The sequence below is a fragment of the Archocentrus centrarchus genome, chromosome 17 (genome assembly GCF_007364275.1).
Source record: "Archocentrus centrarchus isolate MPI-CPG fArcCen1 chromosome 17, fArcCen1, whole genome shotgun sequence".
Taxonomy (NCBI): domain Eukaryota; kingdom Metazoa; phylum Chordata; class Actinopteri; order Cichliformes; family Cichlidae; genus Archocentrus; species Archocentrus centrarchus.
Window position 1 is genome coordinate 15,146,534 of NC_044362.1, and position 27,714 is coordinate 15,174,247.

General features: G+C 40.3%; 1 protein-coding gene across 1 annotated transcript in view; it reads right to left on the reverse strand.

Annotated features, from left to right (window-relative positions):
* Positions 1-27,714, reverse strand: part of ece2a (endothelin converting enzyme 2a) — a 108,453-nt gene that overhangs the window by 79,836 nt on the left and 903 nt on the right. Inside the window, exon 2 of the mRNA XM_030752686.1 lies at positions 26,944-27,108. Within this exon, the coding sequence (XP_030608546.1) occupies positions 26,944-27,103 (160 nt within the window). The 5' untranslated portion in view covers positions 27,104-27,108. The remainder of the gene's footprint in view (positions 1-26,943; positions 27,109-27,714) is intronic.

Below are 27,714 nucleotides of genomic sequence, written 5' to 3' on the forward strand. Positions count from 1 at the left end.
AAGTAAAGACACCCCCTATGGATTTGTTGATCATCATATAAAAAAAGTCTCCTTTGTGATGTTACTCCCACATCTTAAAGGAATGAGTGACACAAACCAAATGGAATAACTACAGTCTGGATATGGCTGATGCAACCAAAATCTGAATACACAATACCTGATAATGGGGAAAAAGGTGACAAAAAATCAGAGTTCATTTAGGTTTTTCAAGCATGTTAAAAAGTGCCTTACCTTACTGTGAGGTAAAAAGTTCTCTCTCTTCACACTACACCCTGCTTGTTGCAATAGTTTTCCCACAGAGAGTAAAAGTCTTTAGCCTCAGTGGGGCAACTGCATAACCAAATAATGAAGAGTCTGAAATTAATTTTCATTTTGGGTGATTTTTAGTTCTTAACCTAATTAAGTGACTAATTAACTGGAAAATGCAAAAAGGATTGGGTACCTTAGCTTATTTATATTTTAAAGTTAAGACACAATCCCAGGAGCTTCTTAAATGAGCCCCTTTTTGTCCAGCCAGTCAACAGTAATGTATAGGTATGCCACTTTTCAACTGCAACAGAATTTGCTAGGTTATCTCAATGTTACCTAAATATAAAAGATAAAAAATAATTTTAAAAATTATAAAAGCACAAGGACAACAAAATTAAAATGCAATCATTATTGAGTAGAACAGAAATAAGCAAATATTCCAAAAAGTCTCAGCATAGTGTGAAAGGCAAGTAGCATTACTAGTTATAAACATTTGGCTTGCACTTGTCCATGTTGGAAGCTTGACCAAGATCCTGAATGCATATAAGCCTTGTGCTTTGCATCACTACAAGTACCACAAATGGGCTGCATAAAGTGGAGTACAACAGGCTCTATAAAAAGTTATTTTAACACCGTCTCTACACATGTAGGATTTCTGAGCCATTTGTGCTTCCGCATAGATTTTACACTGGTGCTGCAGATCTTAATCATCACAGAGCTCATTCCTGATAATATGACTCAAATATTTGACTTGTTATCCCAAACAGACCGAGAGAAATATTTGCTTCCAATTCCAGAGTATTTTATTTAATAAAATAATAATATATAAAAAGTAATAAAATGTCACTGTATCGATACATCACCGCGCAAAATATTGCATTACTATGTTGTATTGATTCCCCACCCCCACCATATACCTCTCTGTGACCAATTTCATGCTAGCAACTGCCAACCAGCCGGGGAATACTCCTTTTCCCCTCACAACACATGGCTGACAAGTGGTTGCATGCTGCTGTCTAGACCTGTGTGACTGAGGCCTTCTTCAGTTGACCCTACACTGTCACACATCCAAAATGGTAGACAAGTTAACATCAAGTGCTTAGTGGTCACGTGCCTGCAAGACCTCAATAAGGAGACAGAAGGATTACATCATCAAAATGCATCAGATCATTAATAAGGATCTCCCCCATCATACATCCAGTAGACTGCTTGTTTGATGTTTTAGAGTGACCATCCGTGCAGGTGACAGTATCTCATTTGTTGGACCCCACTGATTGCTAAAAAAAAAAAAAAGGGGGCGTAGATATGCTCCTACCCCATCTGATTTTTATGTGAGATGGGGTAGATCACAGAATTATGTTGAATTACAAGATGCAGTTTCTGCATATCAACCAAAGGTACGTTTTTTTTATTTTGTCTTTTTTCTTATTAAAATATCAGTGATAGAAAGCTGACGTGCTTGCAGGTACTTCTCTTTCTCCTTTGCTTTGTTCGTCACTCAACTTTCAAAATTCAGTGAGTAAGTTCGGCTTATTGACAATCTGCTGGCTGCATAAAAGCAAACTATAGTAGCCATGTATGCTAAGCAGTTTAGCTAACACTACCTGGTGGGAAAGTGGAAGGTGGGACAATCTAATTCTAAGTCTAAAGTTTAGAGTTTATGATTTGGGGAATTTTATTTTAGGGAAAGTGTCAAGCAGACACAAATACGCTCCTAAATAATTTCACAATATGTGACAGCAGAGGAGATGGTGTTCCATGCCTAAAGGCTGGTGCAGGAGACTGCTGGGTGCAATTAACCATCCCTTTACTCATGACTAGACTAGAGTGTTTCTTGCTGTCATGCAGCTGAAACACTAAATCATCTGGGAACTTTTCTAAATTCTCTTCCCCCTTCAACCTCATTTTCCTCATTCATATCAAATCACTGCTGGGAAATGCACTGGGAACAAGATTAAAACCTTGAAAAAAAATGGCCTGAGTGGAAAGAGTTGGTGGTTAGAGACTGAGAGGGGTGAGTACTCAGAAAGATGGCGCAATATAATGCTTGGCAAGGGTAAAAGTCTGCTGCCAAAATGTAGTTACATCATTGCAGGTCAGCGAGGCAAAGTGTAATCACGATAGAGATGAGATGAAGAGGGGATGAGAGAGAGAGAGACGAGGAAAGGGGGAGGAGAGGACAGGCAGACCAGATGTCAGCTCCTGAAGATGAAAATGAGCTGGACTGGCAGCAAAGGCTGATTTACAAATACATGCCATGTAAAGCAGGGGTGTGGGGGTGGGGCAGGGTTCATTTGAAAAGCTAAATGAGAAATTTAAACAAACACAAATAAAGTCCGTATATCTACAAAGCCCGCGGTTATACACCAACGACAGACCAGCGGACCACTGGCCAGAAAATTAAGACCCAAATTGTGTTGCAGCAATTGCTCAGACAAATGAGCACATCAGGCTCACCGGTAAAGAAGCACAGTATCTTCTTCCCCTCCTCCATCCCCTCTACTTTCATGCTTCCACCAGTGCTCTCTCCATCTCTATCTAATATATATTATGTAACCTGGGCTACAGACTCTTGAAGAGAGGAGGGTGCTAGGGATAAAAAGGAAAAAAAACTATGTGCCAAAGGTAAAGGCAAAGAGACAGATACACGCAGACAAGCATAGACACAGACCAGAACACACAGCATGCACAGAGGAAAGAAAGAAACAGAGGTGTGATGCTTAAGAGCAGTTGCCATGAGTCGTGATGAGGTGCTTAAAAGAAAAAAAAAAGGAGGCAGCAGGACAGACTGAAAAGGAGAAAGAGTCAGAGACAAAAGTCAAAAAGCTGTTTAAAGAGTAAGAAATAAGGGAGAATGTGAGACAGAAGACATTTTATTAATAGTTTTAGTGAGAGAAAGCAAAAGATTTAAAGCAAATGACTGCAGACAAATAAATGGGAGAGAAAAAAGATGCCACAGTGGATGTGACAGTATTTTAAAAATGTAAATGTGTGCAGTGCAAAAGTCTCAGATTCTCCTGTCATGAAATAGTCAAGGGCTGAGCACTAATCAGCCTCATAGGCAGCATACTGTGACAGGAAACACATTTATCCTCCAAGTATAATGCACCATAGGCAAATGGGACTTGGGCTCTTTAAACTAAGAGCTCTGTCCTGTTCCTGGGACTGAGGAAACCTCATCAGTTGGGAGACAAGTATGAACAAACCACCATCACAGACACAGTGAGACAGCCTGTGTCATAACACACCACTGTCAGCCTGGTTTGGGGTGACACAGTTTAAATATGTGTGTTCTGTGCGTGTGTGTTGGATTTAATCTGCATGGGAACACGCGGTCTGGAAAGATTCCCAACAGTGGGATTTATGAAAATCTGCAGCTCAACTCTCCTTTCCTGTCAATCTTCCTTCTTTCATCCCTTCCTTCCTCCCATCCTGCTTTTTTAACCCTTTTTCACAAACCCAATAACTGATGCTAAGCTCCTCCCTCCAACTAGTGATTGTCCAATTACCATAGCACTTAAATTAGAAACAATAGGCCTGCCAACCTTTGGATTTCTTAATTTGTTGAAGAGATGTGTATGTAGGTGTATTAAAACTAGATGAACAAATCTGTAAAGGATAGAGTAAACAGTGTTTATCAGATAGCTAGTACAGCTCTAATGATAGTGATTTAACATAAACAGCTAACTAGTGATTGAGAGCTTCAATTAAACTATGTTTACAGTATGACCTTTACACAGACTGCATATAAAATATGGACGTAGCCTTTATCTGTGAAAATACAAGTCAATGCATTAGTTCATTAAGCTATTCCTCTAAGTTTAACATTATATACAGCTGTGATCAGAAGTTTACATACACTCATCGTGGGCATGATTGTCATGGTAATTTTAGGCTTTTAATTATTTCATTAAACTATCCTTTTCCGGGCTGGAATGATTATACAGCATACGTCTTCAATAACTTTTAAAAAGAATTGGATACACGGTTTGAATTTATTTTAGATTTTTGATAATCCACACAGGGTTAGTATTCATACAGGATCAAATATATACATACACTCATATAATTCTTGCTAAAGGTTCAACAATGTCTTTTAAGTTGACAAGGCCAAGGCCTGTTAACGTCTCATTAGTGTTCATGACTACAGCCGGTAGTTTCTCTTTGCCAGCATAAAAAGGATTTGTTTGACAACACTCACTGGATTGACCAATACTCAGAAGAATGGGAAAGTCTAAGGAACTTAGTGAAGATCTAATAAGGAGAATTATAGATTTACACAAGTTGGGAAGGTCTTTTGGAGCATAACTGCAGATTACAAGATCATCAGTTCAAACAATTGTATGTAGGTACAACTTATTTGGATGCGTCACCACTTTGCCAAAGTCTGGAAGAAGACCCAAACTGTCACCCTCAGATAAGAGGAAATTGGTTAGGATGTTCAGGAACAACCCAGGAACCACCAAGGCTCAAGTCTGCCATAAACTTGAAACTGCTGGAACACAAGCAAGATTTACATCGCGATGGATTGAGAGGGTGCCAACCAAGAAAGAAGACCGTGCTCTAAAATCGGTATCTTCAAGCTTGACTGAAATTTGAAGCTGCCCACATGGACAAGCCAAATGCCTTCTGGAGAAAAGTTTTATGGTTAGATGAGACAAAGATTGTGCTATTTGGCCACAATGACAAGAGGCGTTAAAAGAGGAGAAAAGGTTAGACTTTCAAACCTAAGAACACTATACCAGCTGTCAAGCACTGGTGGTGATAGCATCATGCTTTGGGGCTGTTTTCCTGCTAGTGGTACTGCTGCATTGCACAACGTGGTTAGAATAATGAAGAAGGAAAACTACCTCCCTCCAAATTCTTCAACTTCACCTCAAATCACCAGCTAGACAGTTGAAACTTGGACACAATTGGGTATTCCAACAGGACAATGATCCCAAATACACATCAAAACTGGTTTTGGAATGGATAAAGTAGGCTAACATTAAGCTTCTGGAATCAGCTTCCCAAAACCTCAACCACAGCCCTATTGAAAATTTATGGACTGTGCTTAAAAGTCGAGTCTATGCCAGGAAACCAATCAATTTAAATGAACTCTACTAATTCTGCCAAGAAGAGTGGCCAAATATCCAGCCAGAATTATGTCAGAAAACTATCAAATGCATTTGTTAAGGTGCAATTTGCTAAGCGACATTTAACTAAATATTAGTAGGGGTGTATGTTTATATTTGAACCTGTATGTATACTTTTATCCCTGTGTGGACTAGAAAAAATCCAGAATTGTGCACCCAAATCTTATTTTTTTAGTCATTAAAGATGTGTACAGTACAATCATTCTTACCCTGGAAAAAGAACAGTTTAAAGAAATAATTTTAAAAAAGTAATTAACTAGCATGACATCCATGCCCAGGATGAGTGCATGTATGTACTTCTGACCACAACTGTAAGTCTTAGAAAATAACTTTACTTCTCACTTGATTTAATGCCTCATTAAATCTCTTACAAATAACTTTATGGTTCCAGTTATTAGTTTCAGGTCTCATTTAAGACAACATAACCCTGATTCGGTAGATTATGGTCATTGAATTAAAAGTATGCAGCAGGTTATGCTTTAAAGTGTGCCTACCTTGCAGTTCACGACATGCAGTGTTTTTGGATTCTTAGTCAAATTCTATGTGGTGACGTGATTTTAAAAAAAAGACAGCAGAAGCCAAAATGCTCATGAGATTTAAAATTATAGTCTACAAACTCCAGCAAGCTCATGTGTCACTTAGCCCTCAACTTTAAAGCCTTATATCTTACAATAATCAAATGTGATATGAACATCGGTATTAGACGTCGCAAAAGACTAAAACACAATGAACAAGGAAGGTAATTTTATTTGCACGTGCTATGCTTTCACTCTCAGACTGCAAACATTTGGACTTGTTCAATAAAACAGGTTTGAAATAGTTTATTTGGGCATAAGCTAGTGAGTGTTTGAGGTCTATGCTAGGGGTGTATTTATTAAAGCAGAAAGGAACGTACACTTTTATATTTGCTTATATATTGTAAGTCAAATAATCACAATATTAAAAAAGTTACTACACCCAGATTTTCTGCCTATTGTGCAGCCCTAGGAACAGTGTTTCAGCACAATATAGTGCTTGCGGGTATTGAAAATCCTGTTCCCAGAGTCTTGTTTTCAAATGTGTAAAGTGGAAACATTAAAATGCCTGAGACAGACATTTCTAACATCATGGAGCCCACGTTAGCTTAAAAACCACACAAACTGGACAATGCGGGGAAAAAAATTCCGACAACAATCATTTTAACAGGCAAATATCAATATTTCTAGGCAGAAACGTTTTTGCGTACCCACGTCTGAATTTAATCACTCATTGTTTCCAAAATAACAGCTATGAACTGCACTCTACGGAGGGAAATCTTTACTGTGGTAAGCATTATGTGGGGGGGAGAGTAATTAAAGATCAAATGAACGCCAACATACTGTATCCTACCAGCGTGTATGTGACACAGATGTGGTACTTGTTGATGCTCCAACTCATCAGGCTCATGCACAGAAACACCACCTTTTTTTTTTATACTACCGCCCAACAGTCAAATTAATGCATAACAATGTGTTTTTAAATAAATATTATCTTGGGGAGTAGGTAGCCATGGCAACAGGCAGAGCAATTGACTGCAGAGGTGATTTGGGTTTGTCTCTTGGTAGTCTCACTGACTCCAACATGATGTAACACTGTGGGGATGGGAAGGATTGTCTTGACAAACTATGTTGCATTAAACAGATAAGTGGACTCAAATCTCATGGGTTTGTTTCCCACTGTCTCGCTTCACTAGTCATAAGTGTCTCTTTCTTTCTATTGTGTGAGTGTGTGTTCAAAAGCAAGTGGTATTTTAAGGCTTATGGTACTGAAAAAAAGGGAATTGCAAGCTATGACTGCAGACTATTTGCTCTCTGACTCCCTGTGTAGGCTAATGTGGGTGACACATACACACAGTTGTTTGATATTAACTAATAGGGCTAAGGCTAGTTAATCTCCTCAAATGTGGGACTCCTTACAATGCAGCACAAATTGGCATATACAGTGGGGGAAATTAATTATTTGATCCCCTGCTGAATTTGTAAGTTTGCTCGCTTACAAAGAAATGAACAGTCTCTATTTTTTTATGGTAGTTTCATTTTAATGGAGAGAGACAAAATATCAACCAAAAATCCAGAAACAGCACATTAAATAAAAGTTATAATTTGCATGTCGTTTAATTTTGTTTTCAGAGAGACGAACACACAAATGTTGGTGTTTGCATCTACTTTTGAAAGATTGCGCCAGTTAGCTGCGTCACTATTAAAACCCATGTTTACTGAGCACTATATCGGGAAGTTTTTAGCACTTAAACCCAGCCAAAGTAAACCATGTGACTTTAAAGAGACAGTGCAGAAGCCAAGCGATAATGATGTGTGAAATTCCTCTGAGCATTTCTATTTGTAGTTAACAGTTTTAGAACACACTAAGAGAGGGTACAATGTAATATGAACATGACAAGTGGTGTGACACTTTACCCTCACCCCCTTCGATTATTATGTTCCACTCTAACATGGAAATGTCAATATTTCTAGCTCAGTTTGTGTTTAATAATTTATTCTTTTGTTTAGGTGTCATCCATCTCTCTCTGGCATCCAATTATAGAGATGAGCAATGAGTCCAAGTCTTCAATCTTTATGCATTATACCGGACTGCAAGTAATTATTATCTTCATTATTAATTTCAGCTCGGGTAGGAAACATGTTTTTCCTTTGAAAGGAACTCATTTTTCCATGTGGTGGCTGTAGACACAACAGGACATGTCACCAGACAAGCTGATTTTAATGGAGCTATAGTAGCTTTCATTTGGAGCTACACAATATTGCCAAAAGTATTCGTTCATCTTCCTTCACATGCACTTGAGTCCATCCATCCATCCATTCGCTTTCACTCATCCCGTTCAAGGTCGCGGGGGGCTGGACCCTATCCCAGCTGTCATACTGCGAGAGGCAGGGTACACCCTGAACAGGTCGCCAGCCTGTTGCAGGGCCAACACAGAGAGACATACAACCTTTCACACTCACATTCACACTCTCATTCGTACCTATGGGCAATTTAGAGTAGCCAATTAACCTAACCATAGTAAGTGCATGTCTTTGGAATGTGGGAGGAAACCCACACAAGCACGGGGAGAAAATGCAAACTCCACACTGGGCCAAGGTGGAATCGAACCCAGACCTTTTCTAAGTATTCTAACTGTGAGGCAGCAGTGCTAACCACTGCACCACCGTGCCGCCTTGAGTGACATCCCATTTTCAAGCCAGCCAGCCAGCCAGCCAGCCAGCCAGCCAGCCAGCCAGCCAGCCAGCCAGCCAGCGAGCGAGCCAGCGAGTGAGCGATGCTATAACACCTACAACTCTTCGGGGAAGGCTTTCCACAAGGAGTGTGTTTTGGGGAATTTTTGATCATTGTTCAAGAAGGGCATTTGTGAGGTCAGACACTGATGTTGGATGAGAAGACCTGGCTCACAATCTCCGCTCCAATTCTTCCCAAAGGTGTTCGATCAGGTCCATAGGTGTGAACTCTGTGCAGGCCAGTCAAGTTCTCCCACACCAAACTCGCTCATCCACGTTTTTATGGTGATTGCTTTGTGCACTGGTGTGCAGTCATGTAGGAACAGGAAGGGGCCATCCCCAAAGTTGGGAGCATGAAATTGCCCAAAATGTCTTAGTATGCTGAATCATTAAGAGTTCCTTTCACTGAAACTAAGGGGCTGAGCCCAACTCCTAAAAAACAACCCCACACCATAATCTGAATATGAAGCTTGGAGGTCTGTAGCAATTGACTCAGCAGAAATTTGGAGACCTCTGCACACTGTGCTCCTCAGCATCTGCTGACCCCGCTCTGTCATTTTACATGGCCTACCACTTCATGGTTGAGTTGCTGTCGTTCCCAATTGCTTCCACTTTGTTATAATTCTACTAATAGTTGACTGTGGGATTTTTAGTAGTCAAGAAATTTCCAGACTGCCACAGTACCACGCTGGAATTCACTGAGCTCCTGAGAGCGACCCATTCTTTCACAAATGTTTGTAGAAGCAGTCTGCATGCCTAGGTGCTTGGTTTTATACACCTGTGGTCAAGTAAGTGATTGGAACACCTAAATTCAATGATTTAGATGGATGGGTGAATACTTTTGGCAAAATGTGCATGTTTTTCCCTTATGTTCTCCAGCTAGCTGCTTGCTGCATTTGTCTGTAGTTTGACATTAGTTTTTTAGAACTTCATGGCTGTAAACAGCTGCTCACTGTAGACAAAAGTGAGTGGTAAGAGTGCATTAAAGCAACAAACAATCAGCTTGGAAATCAGCTAAACAAGGAACTGAATCTCAATGCAAGGCTCCAAAGCTGAGGAGAAAGGTAAATTTGTGTAATAAACTCCATCAAAGATACTGGTTTTCAGCCATAATGGCACAGTCAGTAGATATATTTTGTTATTACTGAAAATGTAATGAAGAAACTGTTATGTAAGAATCAGAATTAGTACTCGTGTCAATATGTAACCAAATGTTGAGAATTCACTCAGTGCTTAGAGGAAACACAGTTACCAGTGCTTGAATTTGATACTGCAGTAATTAGACAGAAAATGTAATATTAACATCCATCCATCTACTCTCTTCCGCTTATCCAAATCAGGGTCGCAGGGGGGCTGGAGCCTATCCCAGTGACCATTGAGCAAGACGCAGTGTACACCCTAGACAGATCACCAGCCTATCACAGGACCAACACAGAGAGACAGATAATCATTCAAACTCATATTCACACCTATGGGCAATTTAGAACATCAACTGTAATATGAGCATTTCTAACAAAAAGGGTTTAAAAGCAATTGGTATGCCAGAAACATCACACTTCAAGCCAAGCAGCACAAAGAACAGATCAGATTCAGGCTCGCTGAAGTCAGTCGTGTGCATTGATTGATCAGAGGGGGCAGGTGGCTTTCAGCGAACCAGAGTCCACACTGAGTGGCTTGCACCATTAATCAATTCAATCTCTCGCCACACATATCTCATTTCGCTCTCCCGCTACTCTTTAACTTGTCTCACCAAACAGCCACATTTACTTTCTGGTCAGTTCATCGAAACACCAAGAGCCACAGTAATATATACAGACAGTGCAGAGAAAAGGCACAGAAAGCAAGACATGTCCTTGAGAGAAAACCATCAGAGGAACTTCTATTAGTTTTTGGGGGTTTTTATTACCCTTGTTCATGAATTCTTAACCAGTGTGGTATAGGTTACAGGTCAGAATATTACACAGAAAAATAAAATCTCAATGACTACATATCTCATGCAAAATTATTAACTGGATCAGTCCAGAGGACATGTACTTATTATCATCATTATTGTTATCATGGAGTGTCTGACCTGCTTGTGACCTAAAGATTTATTATAACAATTTAATTAATAGTAAACAAAAACAAAAAACAAAAAAGAATCAAGCAGGTTCTACACATCTAAGCATGACGCGCTCTTCTGTAAGACACAATGGCAGCTATTAACTGGGTTTCAGAAAATCCAAAATGAAGTTATATAAGTGTAGGTGTAGTCAATAACATCAATTTATCTTTCACTGCTTTTGATAAGAAGTCACTGTGAAACTAAATTTGTTCACCCGGGTGTGACAACTTATTTGACACTTCCAGACGCACCACACTGAAGTCATACCTTGACAAACAGACAAATAAGGACAGGCTGTTTTTAATAAAGCAGGTTTTACATTTCTCTCAGACTCTCCACAGCGTGTCACTATGGTGACAGCAGAACGAACGGTCAAAGGGTTTATAATGTATTTATACAGCATATTAGAGCTCAAAGTTAAGTATCCAAATGCCAGTTATGATTCTCACCTCAATGTAATCTCATCCTGCAGGTTAGATCTGTTCCACGACAATCCTGCATTACACAATATGATAACCTGTGCACAGTCAGGGGCATCAAAAACAAAACTAGCAGGCATTAGAAAGAAACAGAACTGAAGCACAAGAAAATCAGCTGCAATCAAGAAAACTCTGATTTTCCCATAAACAACAGGCTGAAGACTTAAAACAATTGCAAGGGCAACACAGGCCGTGAAAAATTACCCAGAAAAACTTTCACTAAACACTGAGAGGAAGCTACGATCTCAATTTTAAGTGAATAAAACTAGCAATTTTCTTTTTATCTAGAATCATCCATCTTTGTGTTTGTGTGTGTGTGTGTGTGTGTGTGTGTGTGTGTGTGTGTGTGTGTGTGCGTGCGTGCGTGCGTGCGTGCGTGCGCGCGCAACTGAGATGAGTGAGACCGCAAAGGCAAATGGAGAGTTATATAAGAACATCACGACCAAGCTAAAGTAACTCTGTTATGCATGGTATGTCAGAAGTAGGAGATGGAGAGGAGATTAAGACACATCCCGAAAATAAAGCACAGATTCAAGACTGGCACTGAGTCCACAAACAAGGCAGACTGAGAATTAGCAAATGACAAACAAAGACTCACGGACCCACAGTGGCAGAGAGGCAAAAATGTGAGCAGACAAGCAGATATACTAATGGATTCAGGAACATAACACAAACTGGGAGGCAGAGTGGCAGACAGATCCACATACAGGGACAGAGAGAGACAGACAGACATGTAAGCTGACATGAAGATGCAGAGGTGGAGGTGCAGGTCTGTTAGTCTGTGCTTGCAGCATTACAAGCAGTGTTATGTAAGAGTGCTCGGGACCGCATCACAGAAAGCCAACACTCTACTAAAAATCCTATTCGACACACACACAAGCACATAAGGAAAAAAATGTTGTATTTAACGACTTAGTTGCAGTAATGGTCTTACAGAGGAGGATGACGAGGGGATTTGGAGACATATGTGGAAAATATAGCAATGGTTCTCGTCCTATAGACTGATAAACTGGAAGGAAGGCTAATGTGGAAATCATGGTTCGGTGCTGGTAGCACTTTGGCAGTTCATGGGCAGCTACGACCTGCCCGTCTACCTGTAGAGGTTGTCTGTTGTCAGATTGCTTGTGCTTTTGTTGGTCCATCAGCCATCCATGGAGAAGTGCAAAGTTATAATATAAGAAGCCCTGAAGTGAAACTGAGTGTTAAAAACACTGAAAAGTTTCCACTGCAAGCACTTTCTGTGCTTTTCCTACTTCTCCCATTCCTGTTGAATGCCACTGTCACTTCCTTCCCTGTTCTGGCCCACTTGTCAACCAATCAGCATTTGACTGACATTGGACCGACATTGGCTATGGCCAACAGACCAATGTCCACAGACAGCTCCTCTGATTTTCATGTTGGTTACACCTCTAACTATAAATGCACAGACAAAACCTAAATCTGAAACTAAGCATAGACATTCAGCACAATTTGTTGTTTAAATAATCAATGTAACATAACACACCTGTCAGTCACATGTTCCAATACTTCTGTTCACAAAAAAAAACAACAAAAAAAAACAACAGGTGAGTTCAGACAAAAGGTGCTATCCTCTGAACTGTGTATCAGATCCAGATGTAAATACCTGGAAATAAAAGCTGAGATGTTGATCTTTTGTCTCATATTCATCTTTTAATGTCAAACTCAAATGTTTTCAGTCTACTGCAAAAATAAAATGAATTGGCATCACTGTTCCAATATTTTTGGAGGGGAGTGTATGTTCTATACTGGGAGGTAAAGAGACACAGTGCTGGCAGGGTTACAATAAAATATTTAGAATATCACCAAAATTATTATTAATTGTATCTGTGGTCTAGCTGGCTCTAAAAATGTTATTTATTTATGGCCCCACTGTGCTGTAGAGCACATAACTTAATGTTTAACATTTATGTTTCTTTCAGAGTACATTAAAGTGGCCAACATAAAGTTTACTGTCAATAACTCAGTGATCTGCCCTTTAATTCAGAGACATGTGGAGCCAAAAGCACACCCACTCACAGGTGATTCTGTAACATTACCGCAGAAGCCTTGCAGCAACAGTGCGTCACCGGTGACAAGCGGAGGCACATCGGTGACGCAAAAGCAGTAGCTGATAGGGCTTCCCCTGCTCAGAGCTATGTCATGATAGGTTAATGATGCCAGTGAGTCTCACACATGCAATGCTGAGCTCATCTCTCAATGAGCAACAATATCAAATTCTGAAAATGCTTTTGTCTTCTTTTGGTGACCAAAAAAATCCTTTATAAGTAATACTACTGCATCTGTACAGCTTTTGTATCAGGAAATAGTGCAGTCAAATGCATGCATATGCCTTCATGAGCGTGCGTGACACATGTAAGTACGTGCCTTTATTATGTTGTGACAGTAACACAGTAAGCGATGCTGTCACTGCAGTAGCTGTGTGATACAACACTTCAAAACCCAGCCTGAGCTGTTGGAGACAGTGTGCTCAGCTGTGACTGCGATTTTTGCTGTGCTGCGTCACCACATCTGAATATGCCTGTGCTATTACATCCAAGTGCATCCTCCTATAATTTCCCCAGTGGCTTTATCATGAATGAAAGGAAAAAAACATTCAAAAACCAACATTTTTTATGTTCAGTGCATGGCATTTTTAAAGTAAATCATTTTGATGCTTTTCAGCCACAAGAAAAGCATTGAATGTTATCTCCAGTGTCTCATGTGCATCTGCATTTTTCATTTTGTCATTTGTTAAGCCCTACATGAGCACTATGAAATTCTGTCAGACTCTCAAAGCTTCATCAGTAGTTACAAGTCCACGCCATTGTTTTAATATTCAATGCTGAGTTCTCCAGACAGAGGCTGTCACTGGAATCACAGATTTAAGTGTACAAGGTCACAGAGAAGTGACTCTTTGTGCTGCAACATACAGCGATTGTCACAGCAAGTAAAGTTTGCCTCGTGGTATTCATGACAAAAAAGCAGTATGATTATGAACGCACTTAGATGACCTTTCTGTGAGGTCATCATGTCTTTGTGAACAACACACAGCGAGCTCCAGGATGACACATCAGCTCTTGAGAGGTGACTCTAGCTGATATACACCTCTTAGGAGCCACTCTGCCTTCCACCTCCTCCTCGTCCTCCTCCTCCTCTGCTCAGGAAAGGGGAGGCAGAGTAGGGACAGGGAGGACAGGAAGAGATGAGCAAGAGGGGAGGGAGGAAGGGCACAAAGCTTAAGCAATGCAGGAGTGAGCAGTGTAAAGAGAGGAGGGTTTTTTTTTTTGAAGACACACACACACACATATTCTCCCTCATTTTTTGTGCTTGTTACATAAAACCAACAATTATGGCCATCTCCTTAAACTCACATTATAGCCTGCATGAAAATGCTTTAATTTACACATTTACCCCTCAGAAGCACACAGCACCATCCACTAAACTTCAAAAAACATCTGCAGGCACTCATACAGGGCTGCGGCTGAATTAAAACTGCTGTCTGTGTGTTTGGGATGTCTCTCTGCATCACAGAGAATATTGTTTTGACAGCACCTAAAATTACATTTTAAACAATCCACTGTAACAGTAAACTGTCTATAATAAGTATACCCATTACTCTGGATATTCCATCGACCTTGTGGGAAATAGCGTTTAGTGGAATTCTACCAATTAGAGAGTGAGTGTGTTTGGAGGAGCTTGGTGTTTGCTCAGCTTATTGAGGACACTGTTTCCAGAGAGCAAAGGTGCTTCTGAAATCTGACATGTAATCCTTTAATGCTGTAACCACCACAAATAAAACTCTATTCACTGCCACTGTATTAGTGTGGTGGAAGGGCTCAAAAACATATCTCAAAGCTTGTGTAGGTAAAACAAATTGTTTGTTATCTATACAGATCAAATTACTCATCATATTCTGGCACAAATACTTTACTTACTTAACATCCTAAAAATAAAAACACAGAACTCAAAGCAGGAAGCAAAGCGATGGCACAGTTCATTTCAAAGTTTTCTCCACAACGTCGACCTTTTCAACCTTTTAGAACAACTCCCGCTATATAATCTGGCAATCTTTGAGCTTCTGTACACCAATCTCCGTCTTCAACACAACCGCAAAACTTGTGGGGTGCCCCACCAGCGAGAATATCACTAATATCACTTTTGGCATGTCCCAACGTTCCCGAAGGCGAAAACTGCAGATATGACAGTCACTTAAGTGTAATGCAGCCATAAAAGTTAGTTCCATCTTCCTAAGTTAGCAGCTAATACAACCATCACTGTGACCACACCTACTTTTTTTTTTAAAACTACACAATCTGTGGTTGTCTTATTACCAAAATTTTATTAAGGTATTTTGTAACTAGTGATATATTCGCAGTATATTACTGCTATTATTTACACATTCATACGTTACTGCCTCCAATGGTGTAGTGGCTAACACAATTGGGTTGCTGGTTCACTTCCAGCCAGAGAGACAAATCCCTTTTGGGTTGATTCAGGAAGGGCATGTGGTGTAAAACTGCCAGAGCAAACATGCAGAACTGCCTGATGTGGTGACCTCTTGTGGCAAGGGAGCAGCTGAAAGTCACTATTTACACATTATTTAACACTGATGCAAGTGTGGCTTGGTGTCAGAAACAGTTCACTAAAATATTGCAAGAAATTTTCCCTTTTACTACATTCTGAGACATTTTGGGTTAGTGAGGATAATATTCTTGTGTCTGAATGAGTCTAGGATATCCTCCTATTTCACCAGTACCTCTGCTAAATGACTCCAAAAAAGGTGTGCCACTTTCTTTTCCTTACATACCTTCACCAGCTTTACATCTTTTACACACTCCATCCTCTACAGACCGACTAACAATGGCTCATAACAGCAGCACTTGTAAAATCACATTTGCATGCAGCTCACATTTGACTGAATCAAGTAGACTCATTAGTTTGCTGTATAATTTGCACTCTATGTGCACGAGTAACAGCCTTGAAATCTCTCCACTTCAAACAGCCATATTATTACAGTGAGTGAATGAGTCAGGATAATGTGTGGATGGCGTGTGTGGTCACCCCCACGGATAACCTGTGGGAGTGACCACACACATCTTAGAAAGGGGGGTTTAGTGTTAGTCACAAAGAGAAAAACATCAGTAAACACACACCCTTTAAACATGCATTCTGTGAGCTTTTATTTTTATGTGCTGTTCATGTACACACACACACACACACAAACACACACACACACACACACACACACAGGTGCGTGTGTGCACAAAATATCACAGGCTGAAGTGATTTTATAATAAAACATCTTCGTGTGCTCCCCGAACCAAAAAACTCCTACTGCGACATAAGAAAACCGGTGGCACACACAGACACACAAGTGACTCCCTCTGAGCTCTGTTTATCAGGCACAGGCACATCGATCATCCTAGCCTGGTTGCCCGGGTAACCCCGTTATTATTCAAAGCACAGAGAACCAGCTTGCAGCGAGGGTTGCGTATATGTGTGTATGTATGTGTTTGCTAGGTAGTGAGGATTCCGAGTGGCTCGCAAGCAAAGCAGCCACCTTTCCAGGTATCTTCCTTCCCAGCATCATCCCTGATGTGCACACCTATGAAGGTGGACAATGGCAGCTTCAGAACACAAACTGCAATGTAACTACTGCTCCAATATACATGTACTTCTCTTCATTTCTATCATCTATCACCAGTACTGTAGCACCTCACTGCTCCCCACCCCTGTGATTTTCATTTACTGTCTTTCCTCCATTTTTCTACCCCTGCTTTTGCTGCATTTCATTCAGTCTGCACCCCTATCTGTTCACTCCCTCTCTTATTTTTCATTCACACTCTGCGGCTCCGAGGCTCATTCATAAACAGCACCACTCCTTACAGCAGCAAAAAGAAGGGAGGGGAGAGGGTGGTTTGGAAGGAGGGTTACCCCTACTGACTTACTGACTGCTGCATGGTGAGGGCTCCCTGAAAACTGAAAACAGCCAATGCAGAAGCAGAAAGGAGGGGTGGGTGGGTAGCAGAGGAAGACAGTGGAGAGGAGAGAGGATGGGGTAAGAATCCTTCCGCCTCAAGCTACAATCTCTTTCACCTCCTCTGCCCCCTTTTCTTTCATTCAGTCATTCATCCATTCAAACCACCCTCCATTCACAGAGAACACTCCTCTTCTGCAGCAGATGTTTCAGCTGATCCAGGTAAAGACAAACAATGCAGTGGTGTCTGTGTGTGAGAGATTTCCCAGAGGACACTGCAGACAAAACAACCTTTGCTGCCTTTGCTCAGCAGCTACAATTAACATAAAACTTATCAGAGCTTGTCTGTGCCTCTGAGACTACACATCCAACACAGAATCAGGTCACTAATAATTACATGAAGTACAGCTAGCACAACCTAAGGTAAGGACAGGAAGGGACAGGGAGGACTGAGCTGATACAAGCCTATCGTATCAGGTATGCTCCGCCTTCAGATGCCACAAAAAGGCTGGGGTGCAATCAATAAAGAGGAAGGGCGAGCGCGAAATGGCCGAGGCCTGTCTCTGGGTTCTGTTATTCCTCTGGAAGCTGCCTGTTCCTCACAGCTTGCAGCTGTTGTTATTCCAACAGTGGGGAGGAGCTGTGTGCATGCATGCATGTGCTTGTCTATGTGAAAAAGGTGAGATACAAGAAAGGGAAGAGGTGGAAGGAGTAAATACAGAGGAGGACAAGCGAAAAAGATTCAATGAATGAAGTAACACCGAAGTGAAGGAGAAAGGAAGGTAGAAAAAAAAAAGGATGAATGTAAAGTAGGAATAAATGTGAGCAGGAGCCAAAGGCAAAAGATGAACCAAACGATACACAGAAAACTGCAAGAACTGAGAAATGAGGGTTGAACTTCTTATGAGCACAAGCACATCTGCTTTGAGGTGAATCTCCTGACAGCTGCTAAGACATATAGTAACTCCTGACTTCACAGATCTTACTCTACCACACACTCCCTGTGATGCCAGTGTTTTTCCATCCCATCAGCATTTTGAGTCTGTGCGTCTGTTTCTAACACTACAAGGGGGAAAAAAAAAGATTTGTGAGTACAGTTATCAAAGGTCCCCCTGATTGTCCTGAAATTAAATCCTGCTGTCTAGTCTACATTTTCCTACATTTCACAGGTTCTAAATACACTTGGAAATCTCTGTCTTTTTTATTCTTTTTTACATACATACCAGGCCAGTTCTTTGAGCCTCAGTGGACTTGCTAATGTGCTTAGCACCAATAACCTGTTGAAATGCCCACCTCCAGTTGATACTCACTTTTAGATGGGTGGTCTCACACTGGGCATGCTAGTATAGGATGCAGAATTTAAAGTTGAATTACTGACTGCCCAGTTTCTGAGGCAGCATGGCAATGAAGTATCAAAGACTCTCATAAAATCTGTCTTTTGTCTGAGCCAGACATGAATACTGTTACTGTAGGCAAAATAAAAACTTTATCTTGCCCTTTATTATTCCATAAGGCCTGCTCTTTGCATCGGCAAACTGTAGTTTTGCTCTCATTTGGTTTTAGACAGCAAAGGCTTTTTCTCGTGTCTCCCATGCCATTGAAATTTGTGGCAGCTCTTTCTTATTTTAGATACATACACTTGACACCAACAGCTGCAGAGTTACCTTCATATCCTGTGATGAAGTGATGTTGGCTTGAGGATTTCTTTTTACATCAAAACAGTCACCTTCCTTCAATAATGGACAAACTGGCAGTTGTTTGAAATCTACACACTAGATGAGTGATTTCTTTCAAATTACTTTTGAATCCTTTGCCAAAAATATCCACAACCTTTTTTGTTTTAATCAGGCCTTAGGAAACTTTTTAAGTCTTAGCATACAGTTGTACCAAATGTATCCCTGTAAGGAGCTTATAATCACTAACATCTCATCTGGAACCCCTGATTATAATTTTATGGCTCTGAATGTATGAGTACTTACTTTTTCCATGGGATGTACTTATTTGTTCACAGGACTGTAGGTTTACACACAAACTATATACTATTATGTGCATGGTTTAACGTTTCCCTGCTGATAAGGACATTGTATGCTGACTACTCTAAAGCTACAGAGATGCAGCACTGAATGAAAGCTTCCACTAGAAATGTGCCCACTATCATTTGATTGGGCAGCAGCTCATAAAAGAGCCTTAGTTAGACTCTCCTGTGAAAAGTGCGGCCCTTGCCGCTGCTCTGGCTGCACACTGGTAACAAATTAAAGGAACAACCTGAACTCTTGATTGTTCCACTGATGATATCAGCTTGGCACTGTTATGTGTATGGTTTGGGTCCATTTGTGCCCTTTGAGGTAGCTCACTGCAAATCAATAAAGCTGACCTTAGTTATTACCTTTATTCTATAATGAAACATTTCTATCCCAATTATATTTGGCCCACTTATAGAGTACAAGGGGTCACAGGTTTTGGACTGATCTGTATGTCCACCACCACTTTCAAATCACCAAATGAAGGAATATCTTTTGGATGAATACAGTACCATTCTTCTAGCTGACTTCCAGAAACTAAGAAAATCAATGCCAAGCAGGGCTCAATCTGCTCGGGCAGCATACGGTGGCCCACCATGTAAATAAACACTTCGTCTGTATAACTGGACTGGCTTGAGCCTAACAGGTGAACATCATTGATACCAAACACTGAAAAACAGGCACATTTGGGGAGGGGGGGGGGGGGGGGGCACACTGACAAAGGGGATGTGAAGACAGTGAAGATAAAATGGTAGAAATAAGGGAATGTCAAGAAGTAATGAACAGATGTGATGAAGACAAGTTGGATGGAAGAAAATATGACAGAGGGAAGAGTCTATAAGTGGTTGTATTGTTGCATGTGTGTAGTAATGTTCTTTATATAAAGACAGTGTCATTGTAGTCAAGGCAGGGGGCCATAGATAGTCACTCAACAGCTGACTTAACAGTCACATGCATGGTCTTACAATACTTTCTTTGCTAATAAACACCCTCTTGCATCACCCTCAGGAACTGAAAGCACCCCAAAACTGCAGACCAGTGATGTCAGCAAATGGGCTAAAAAAAGAGGGTGCAACACTAGGCATATAAGGAGATGAAACATCAATTAATCTGCAGATTGCAAACCATGAACAAAAAAAAAAACTTTTGCATGAGAAGTACCATTAATAAATTATCAAAACTTCCATTGATTAATTTTGTGGTATATATGTCATACATTTCCTAAATCCAACAATGATCTCTTAAAGAAACGTGTTGTCTTATCACCAGTTCAAAACCCTACGATATGGGGCCTGACCACTAGGAGATGTGGGGTCATTACATCACTGGCAGCAGCTTGGAGCAGACTGTAAAAGAGGGAGCTGTGCGTGAACTGGAGCGTGTGTGAACTGATCACTGCTTCGTAATGTTGCTAAGTGACACAGTGGTCAGTTGGAAGGGTGGAAACTGCTTGACGCAATGCTGTAACACAGACCACCCTGGACCTTCAGCTCACTGCGCAGCCAGCTGACTACAGTGATATCACAGTATGAAGCCACACATGGCTTTAAAAATAACAAACAACTATTATTAAGGCTGGGGTTTATATTTTTCTTTTTTTTCCGCAGGAGCGTTTCATAACTGCAGACCTTTTCATAATCCAACATGCTTCAATATCAGTGCTTTCACAACAAGTGCATTTTTACCTGGGGTCATCCTTATCATAGAAAGGTTTTTGAACCCTTGCATTATTTCAAAGCAGAAACAACACAGAATGTCAATGTGCTTGAAGTGGGTGTATAAAGTAGGCAGTGCAGCATCCAAACAGGATATGTGACTGTAAATGATTTTACTGCCTTGTTGATCATGAGGGACTTACAGGATCAATACTGTATTTTGAGTATTCATTCTTATGTAAAACTGGAAAACAGTACCTATACTGTGTTTGTGGACATAAATGCTCACGATGCTTCGAAAGAGAAATGTTAGAATAGCATATGATAGGAACTATAGACACAATGACTTTATATTTTCAGTCTCCTTTTAACCACTTGCAGGGAATTTAAAAAAAGTGTTTCCTTAAAGGGACAGTGTTGAAAATATCACCACTAGATGTCAGTAGACTGCAGTCAACTGTATTCAGCTTTTTAACACCCCCAGTTCAAGTGCATAATTCTAGCTACGTGTAGGACAAACAACTCTTGCTGCCGTTCACCTGCAGTGAGTGTAGGCTGTCAGTCCACTGTTTACCTTAGCTGTCAATATGTATCTATGTTGGTTTACTCTGGAGGAGGCTGTAAAACTTTGTGAAAGGAGTCCGATACAAGTTGATGGGTCAGTCAGCCTCACTTGTGTATGATGACAGTGATAGCAATGTGAGTTGTTGAGGATATCCTGAATTTTTCTGTCAGTAAGCATTGCTGTTTTTGGTGGTATTGGCTACTGTTAGCTTCTGTTAGCCTCGTTTAATTGGTGTTAGCGAAACTGTCTTTGAAGTGAACCTAACAATTTTGGACTTGGACATTTAGTGAATAAACTCTCATACGATGTGAGAATGTAATCAAACTGGCGGATTCCACAAACCGGTGCCCGCTTGCATGTATTTTTAATGGATTAATTATAAGTTTATGAGAACATCAATTTCTTGGAAGACGTAACTGCACACTAATCAATGTATATTTATGAGTACAACATTCTTTTTGTTCTATTAAATAACCTAAAAAAAATTACTTATGGTACCTGTATGTATTACAAAAGCAATTGTTTGTAGTAGGATCAGCTCATTGTTGGTTTTATTTTTTTATGGAATTAGAATAAAGTAAGTAAGATGGAAATAATGTTCTAAAGGGGCAATCAAAACATGTTTGTCCATAAAAAGTAAAAAAAACAAGTGCTGATTTGATTCTGGCCTCTCTCACCTTCAAGATCATCTTCCTGTGCACCTTTGCACCACTTCCAGTACTCTGAGGACTTGCATATGAGCATCTGAGATTTCATCACAGACATCAGACTCACACAGAGAGCAATAAAATCAATTTCTGTGTCAAACTAACCCGGCTTTCATGCTGAGGATCATCACTGCTGAGGAGAGCTGGGCCTGCATCTACAACCCAGAGACCAAACAACAGGTTTCACTGGAAGAACCAGAAACCAGGAGAATGCTCACTGTTTTTTGTTTTTTTTTTTCTTCATTAACAGGGCTGTGCAGGGGGGAGTTCATCCTTGAAGGTCAGACTGTCAACATTGAGTTCTACTGTAACCTTATGAGGCATTTGAGGGACCAGAAACAACCTGAACTGTGTTCATAAATTCTTTCACTTTGCAATAATATCACTTAGAGCTGATTATGAAGTATCTAGGATGGAAGAAATTTCACAGGTGGGAAGTTTGACTGGGGCGATACACCTGTCAAACTGTAACACAGGTGTCCTAAGGCGAGCTCAGGGAGGACAGCAAAAGCTCGCTTGATTTTGATTTTCAGTATGAATACAGACTGTGAAAGTGGGGCCTCATAATCCTTGTGACTTTTTGGGTTTTAAGCAGGTGGTGTCAGAAAAGTTACCACAGGGATAACTGGCTTGTGGCAGCCAAGTGTTCATAGTGACATCGCTTTTTCATCCTTCGATGTCGGCTCTTCCTATCATTGTGAAGCAGAATTCACCAAGCACTGGATTGTTCACCCATTAATAGGGAACGTGAGCTGGGTTTAGACTGTCAGGAGACAGGTTAGTTTTACCCTACTGATGATGTGTTGTTGCAATATTAATCCTGCTCAGTAGGAGAAGAACCGCAGGTTCGGACATTTGGTGTCTGTGCTTGGCTGAGGAGCCAATGGTGCGAAGCTACCATATGCGGGATTATGACTGAATGCCTCTAAGTCAGAATCCTGCCTAGACGCAGTGATACCGTAGTGCTGTGGATCTTCGGTTGGTCTCGGAGAAGGAGAGCCGCTCGTAACTGGGCTGGGGAAGGACCAAACGACGGTCGCCCCTCTCCAATTGTGCACTCATGTTTCTGGAGAACCTGGTGCTAAATAACAGACTTGTTGCAACGGTGGCATCCCGTCATGGTACCACGCTGGAATTCAGCGAGCTCTTTAGAACGACCCATTCTCTCACAAATGTTTGTAAAGGCAGACTGCATGGCTGGTACGTAGGCGGTATCGCCCAAAACCTTTGTCCATATAGTGTACACCACATTCTCACATCAGATCACACCAGTGTCTGACTATACAGGCTTGTATTATCTCACTTACTTTCAGATGACAGGAACTGCTGAATATGAGGTTATGACAAACCCAACTAGTATCAAACAGCAGAAGTAGGTTACCAAGAAGGTGGGAGGAAAAAACACAGTGCTGGGAAGTCTGCCCTTAGAACAGACGTGTGAAAGAAGTACAGTGGGGAGAAAACAGGTATAGAGTGATATGAAAATGCACCGATAAAAGGAGAACGCAAAATACTTTTAAAAAGATAATGGAAGAATGAAGACATTAAAGCTGCCAGCAGGACGCAACTAAATATTCGAGAGCTCTCTCATGTCTCTCTCTCTCTCTGCGCCTTTTCTCTTTCTCTCCCTGTGCTGTACAGATTATCTTAATGGAAATCACCTCTCCATCTGAGACAGATGAGTGGCCCAAATCTGATTACATATTTACTGTCCTTCCATTTTCATTTGTTCACTCATTAACACACAAAAAACACAAGGGTATTTCAAACCTCTCTTTAAATCTTCCTTTATGTACTGGTTTTTGTGTCATTTTGTAGAAGTCAATATGTTACTCTATGGGTTTACAAATGAGTGCAGTCAGTGGAGTGTATGCATTTAAGAGATCTTTACCACACGAGGACTTCCCTGTATAGCTAACCATCTGTGCATGTGTGCTGCTGAAGAGGACTCTACACATGCTGGGTCATAAAAATGCATGATACCAAGAGAAGAGACACTGAGAGATGAGAGCTCTCAAGCAATATAATGGCTCTACTTTGGGTTTAAATCAGCACACAGAAAGCAGTCTGTCCTGGTGTTACCTGGTGTGGTGTAATGCAGAAGAGAAGCAAGAGCATCTATCTTATATCTCAGACTCCAGAGCCACTGGGAACACTCATACTTCCCTGTAGGTGGTGCCTGCCAAAAAAGTGAGGCTGCGTACTATAGGAGTTTGTGAGTGTTCTAACTTACAGCTTCAAAAAAAACAAAAAAACAAACACAGGGCGACAGACCATCAACATGCAAATTAAAATTAGGAGGAAAACTTCTTAACAGGCACCAGCAAAACAGAGCTTTTTGTTGAGAAAAGAATACCCAACTTTAGGCAACTGCACTGAGCTTGCTTCCCCTTAAAACACAGCAGAGAGCTCCTGTCTCTCCCTGACACATATTCAACAAACCCCCTAACACACAAAACACCACTGCGCATGCATTAACAAGGCTTACAGCAGAAAAAAACTGAGCACCACAGCCCTCTGTGCTTCTCTGAAGTAATAACAATCTAATAACAAACAATTTTAAATGTGAAATTTCAGCTGCGTAAAAATGAATCCTAATGATGGACAACAAACAAAACTTATTTAGAATATTTTACGTGTCCACAATCTGTGAAAGAGGTTCATTATAACATACAGTCATATCCTCATTTAGGAAAAAAAGGCAAATAATGTATGCAAACATAAATTCTTTCTCTGGCTTCAAGTAAATAGTAAAACATCAAGAAAGTGCTACCATAATCTAACAGTAAACCAGCTACTAACTGGTTCTCCAGCCACATGCTTATGCTGACTTTAGTGTATGTTGAGCAGCCAGAACACAGTGTTCACTATTCAAATTTTTGTGTAGCCTGTCTGCCAGAGCAGCAGGGCCATAAACAAAACTGTATTACAGGTGGTGTGGGGGGGGTGCAAGCTAAGTAGATTTATTTTAATACAACAGTGACACCTTGAGGACATTTACAAAAATGTTACTCCAACAAAAAGAATTCAACACACCAACCACATGATCAAGGGTTGCTTCTCTTAAAAATAAAGGATCCAGTCTATATTATTCATATTATTATTTTGTTGAATTGTAACTGTGTGTAAGACAGATAACTTCAAATACAACCTAACAGGATTATTCTTTAGAAAATACTAAATAAGTAAAAAAGTCCAAGTACTGAAATTTCATATGAATCCACCTAAAAAAAACTTTTTGCCATCCATAAGTTAAAATTTGAGGCTAGCATCTCAAATTTTTGGGTTATTATCTCAAATTGTTTTGTCTTAACAGCTTGAAACTTCATGTTATTTTCTCGTAACTTTTGAGTTAGTAAGTTGAAACTTTGAGCTACCTAGTTCAAGATTTTGAGATAAGAATCTGAAATTTTGACTCATGGATGGCAAATATATATATTTTTTTCCAGTGACAGAAACAAGCCTCAATAATTCATCATCAGATTAATTTATCAATTAGTTTATAATTAATCCCATGGAGTCTGGTACCTTATAACAGTGAATTCCTATTGACTTTTACAAAGCAGTAATTAGATGTTGCCTCCTGTTTTATAGCATAATGCCATAACAAGAAAAATATATGATTAAACCAAACAGCCAAAACATTAAAACCACCCATCTGTGTAAGGAACGATTGATCTCTTGGTGCAATGTGATACTTTGACACGCATCAGCCATGTAAATATTACTGCAGAACAAGCAACCCCCACCACCGCTTAATGGCAACGGCACACCCCAACAGCAGCAGATCTGACATAAAAAGTGCTCAAAACTAAAAGGAACAAGTGAAAGAGCCCGAGGTGTCGACAGGGTTGAGCATCTGCAGGATGCTCCACGACTTGCAGCTCACGTTACCCAAAGGATCCGCTGCTGACCAGAGGAATTTTTAGGCAGGTGGAATTTTTGGTGTGAGCATAACAAGAAAATATTCATTTAGTACATGTCTTGAGATTATGTTCGACATATCTGGTATAAATGTAGACTTGTGTGCTTAACTGTGAAGAGCTGCAGCACACTTATATGCAAATGTATGCAAATTAAATCAGATCATCTACTCCATTAGAAGACGGTTTATGCTACGTATCATTCTCGAGTCATCATGCTTACAGAATTCTGTCAACATAATAAATGAGTCAGGGAAACAGAAACCAGTGTGATGGTATAATGTTTTATAAACACTGGAGGTGAGACCTAAAAAAAATGTCCCATACCCCGCACGATTAGCCAGCTTTGTGATGTATTTTTTAAAGTAAAGTTCCATCGTGGCTGCTAGTGTTTAGAGAAAATTAAACATTTTCCATTAATAACAAGCTCTATAAAAGGGCTGAATTTAAAAAGTGTCTCCACATTCAGCCAAATGTTAACTGTATCAATACTTTTTATGTCAGGCCACTTCCACCACACATAGGGACAATTCTATGCATACGGATATCTGGCTGCGTTTAATTATTAATGGTGATTATAATGGCAGTAATGACAACCATGAGGACGATGTGCGACAGTCATGACGAGAAATGGTGACAGGGAATTTGTCCCTTTATGTGACAGCAGACAGCGGGAGAGGTGACAAGAAGTGGGAGCGAGAGATGGGTCCTGACGTGTGACACAGATCTGCTGTTTCGATCGGTTTTCAGACCTCTATTTCTCCAGGACGCCCCCAAAGGTTTGTCTCATTTTTCTTTTTTTTATGCACACAATTTTGTGGTGATAAAGTACAAGAGAACAGGCCACCAATAAAAACAGGGAAAACAGAAAACTACCTACCCAGTATCAAGATCGAATCCTCTTTTTTCACAAATTTTTCCAGAAGGTGCTGGAATTTGGAGACGGTCCCCAACCAGTCATAGCACTGCTCCGTGGTGTATCTTTCATCCCAGTAGGTGACGTCTTTGTACCTGGAGTTGTCGTCTGGCAGATAGTCCATAATCTCTGTAACATGGCAAAGAGTATTTTTTATAATAATGTGTCAGAATATTTAAAATATGATAGAACTGCTTCTTTGTGTGTTTTAATATAAGAGGAACCTACTCACACTTGTAAATTATACTACAGTCCAGTGGTGCTGCAGCATCTATTGCATGTCCCATAAATGTGTTTTATAATTCAAACCCACTGGAGAGAAGATAAGTTTTTCAATAATCTTTAAGTGGAGGATTTTGCTTTAATTATTTAATGATTATTTCACTACCAGTTGGAAGTTCCTACATGCTATGCTATTGCAAGTTTTATTACAAATGCAGCTAGTTTCTACTTGACAACTTGTATCACAATTTTTCTTGGATTAAAACTTCCTGAGACTTTAGAAAAGCAGAAAAGATGACTTCACATATAGTATTACTTACATCCTCTGGACTAATACTAACAAATGTAGCCAGCTGTTAACTGTTAAAATACCTTCACTGAGGTCATTGTAGAGGTAAGTTGACTGGAGACAAGTGTTGTGCCAAAAAGTGACTGTCAGTATTTAAACTGTTGTAAATGACTTGTTGACCTATACTCTCTCAGATCTCTCGTGAATGATATCAAGCCATTTTA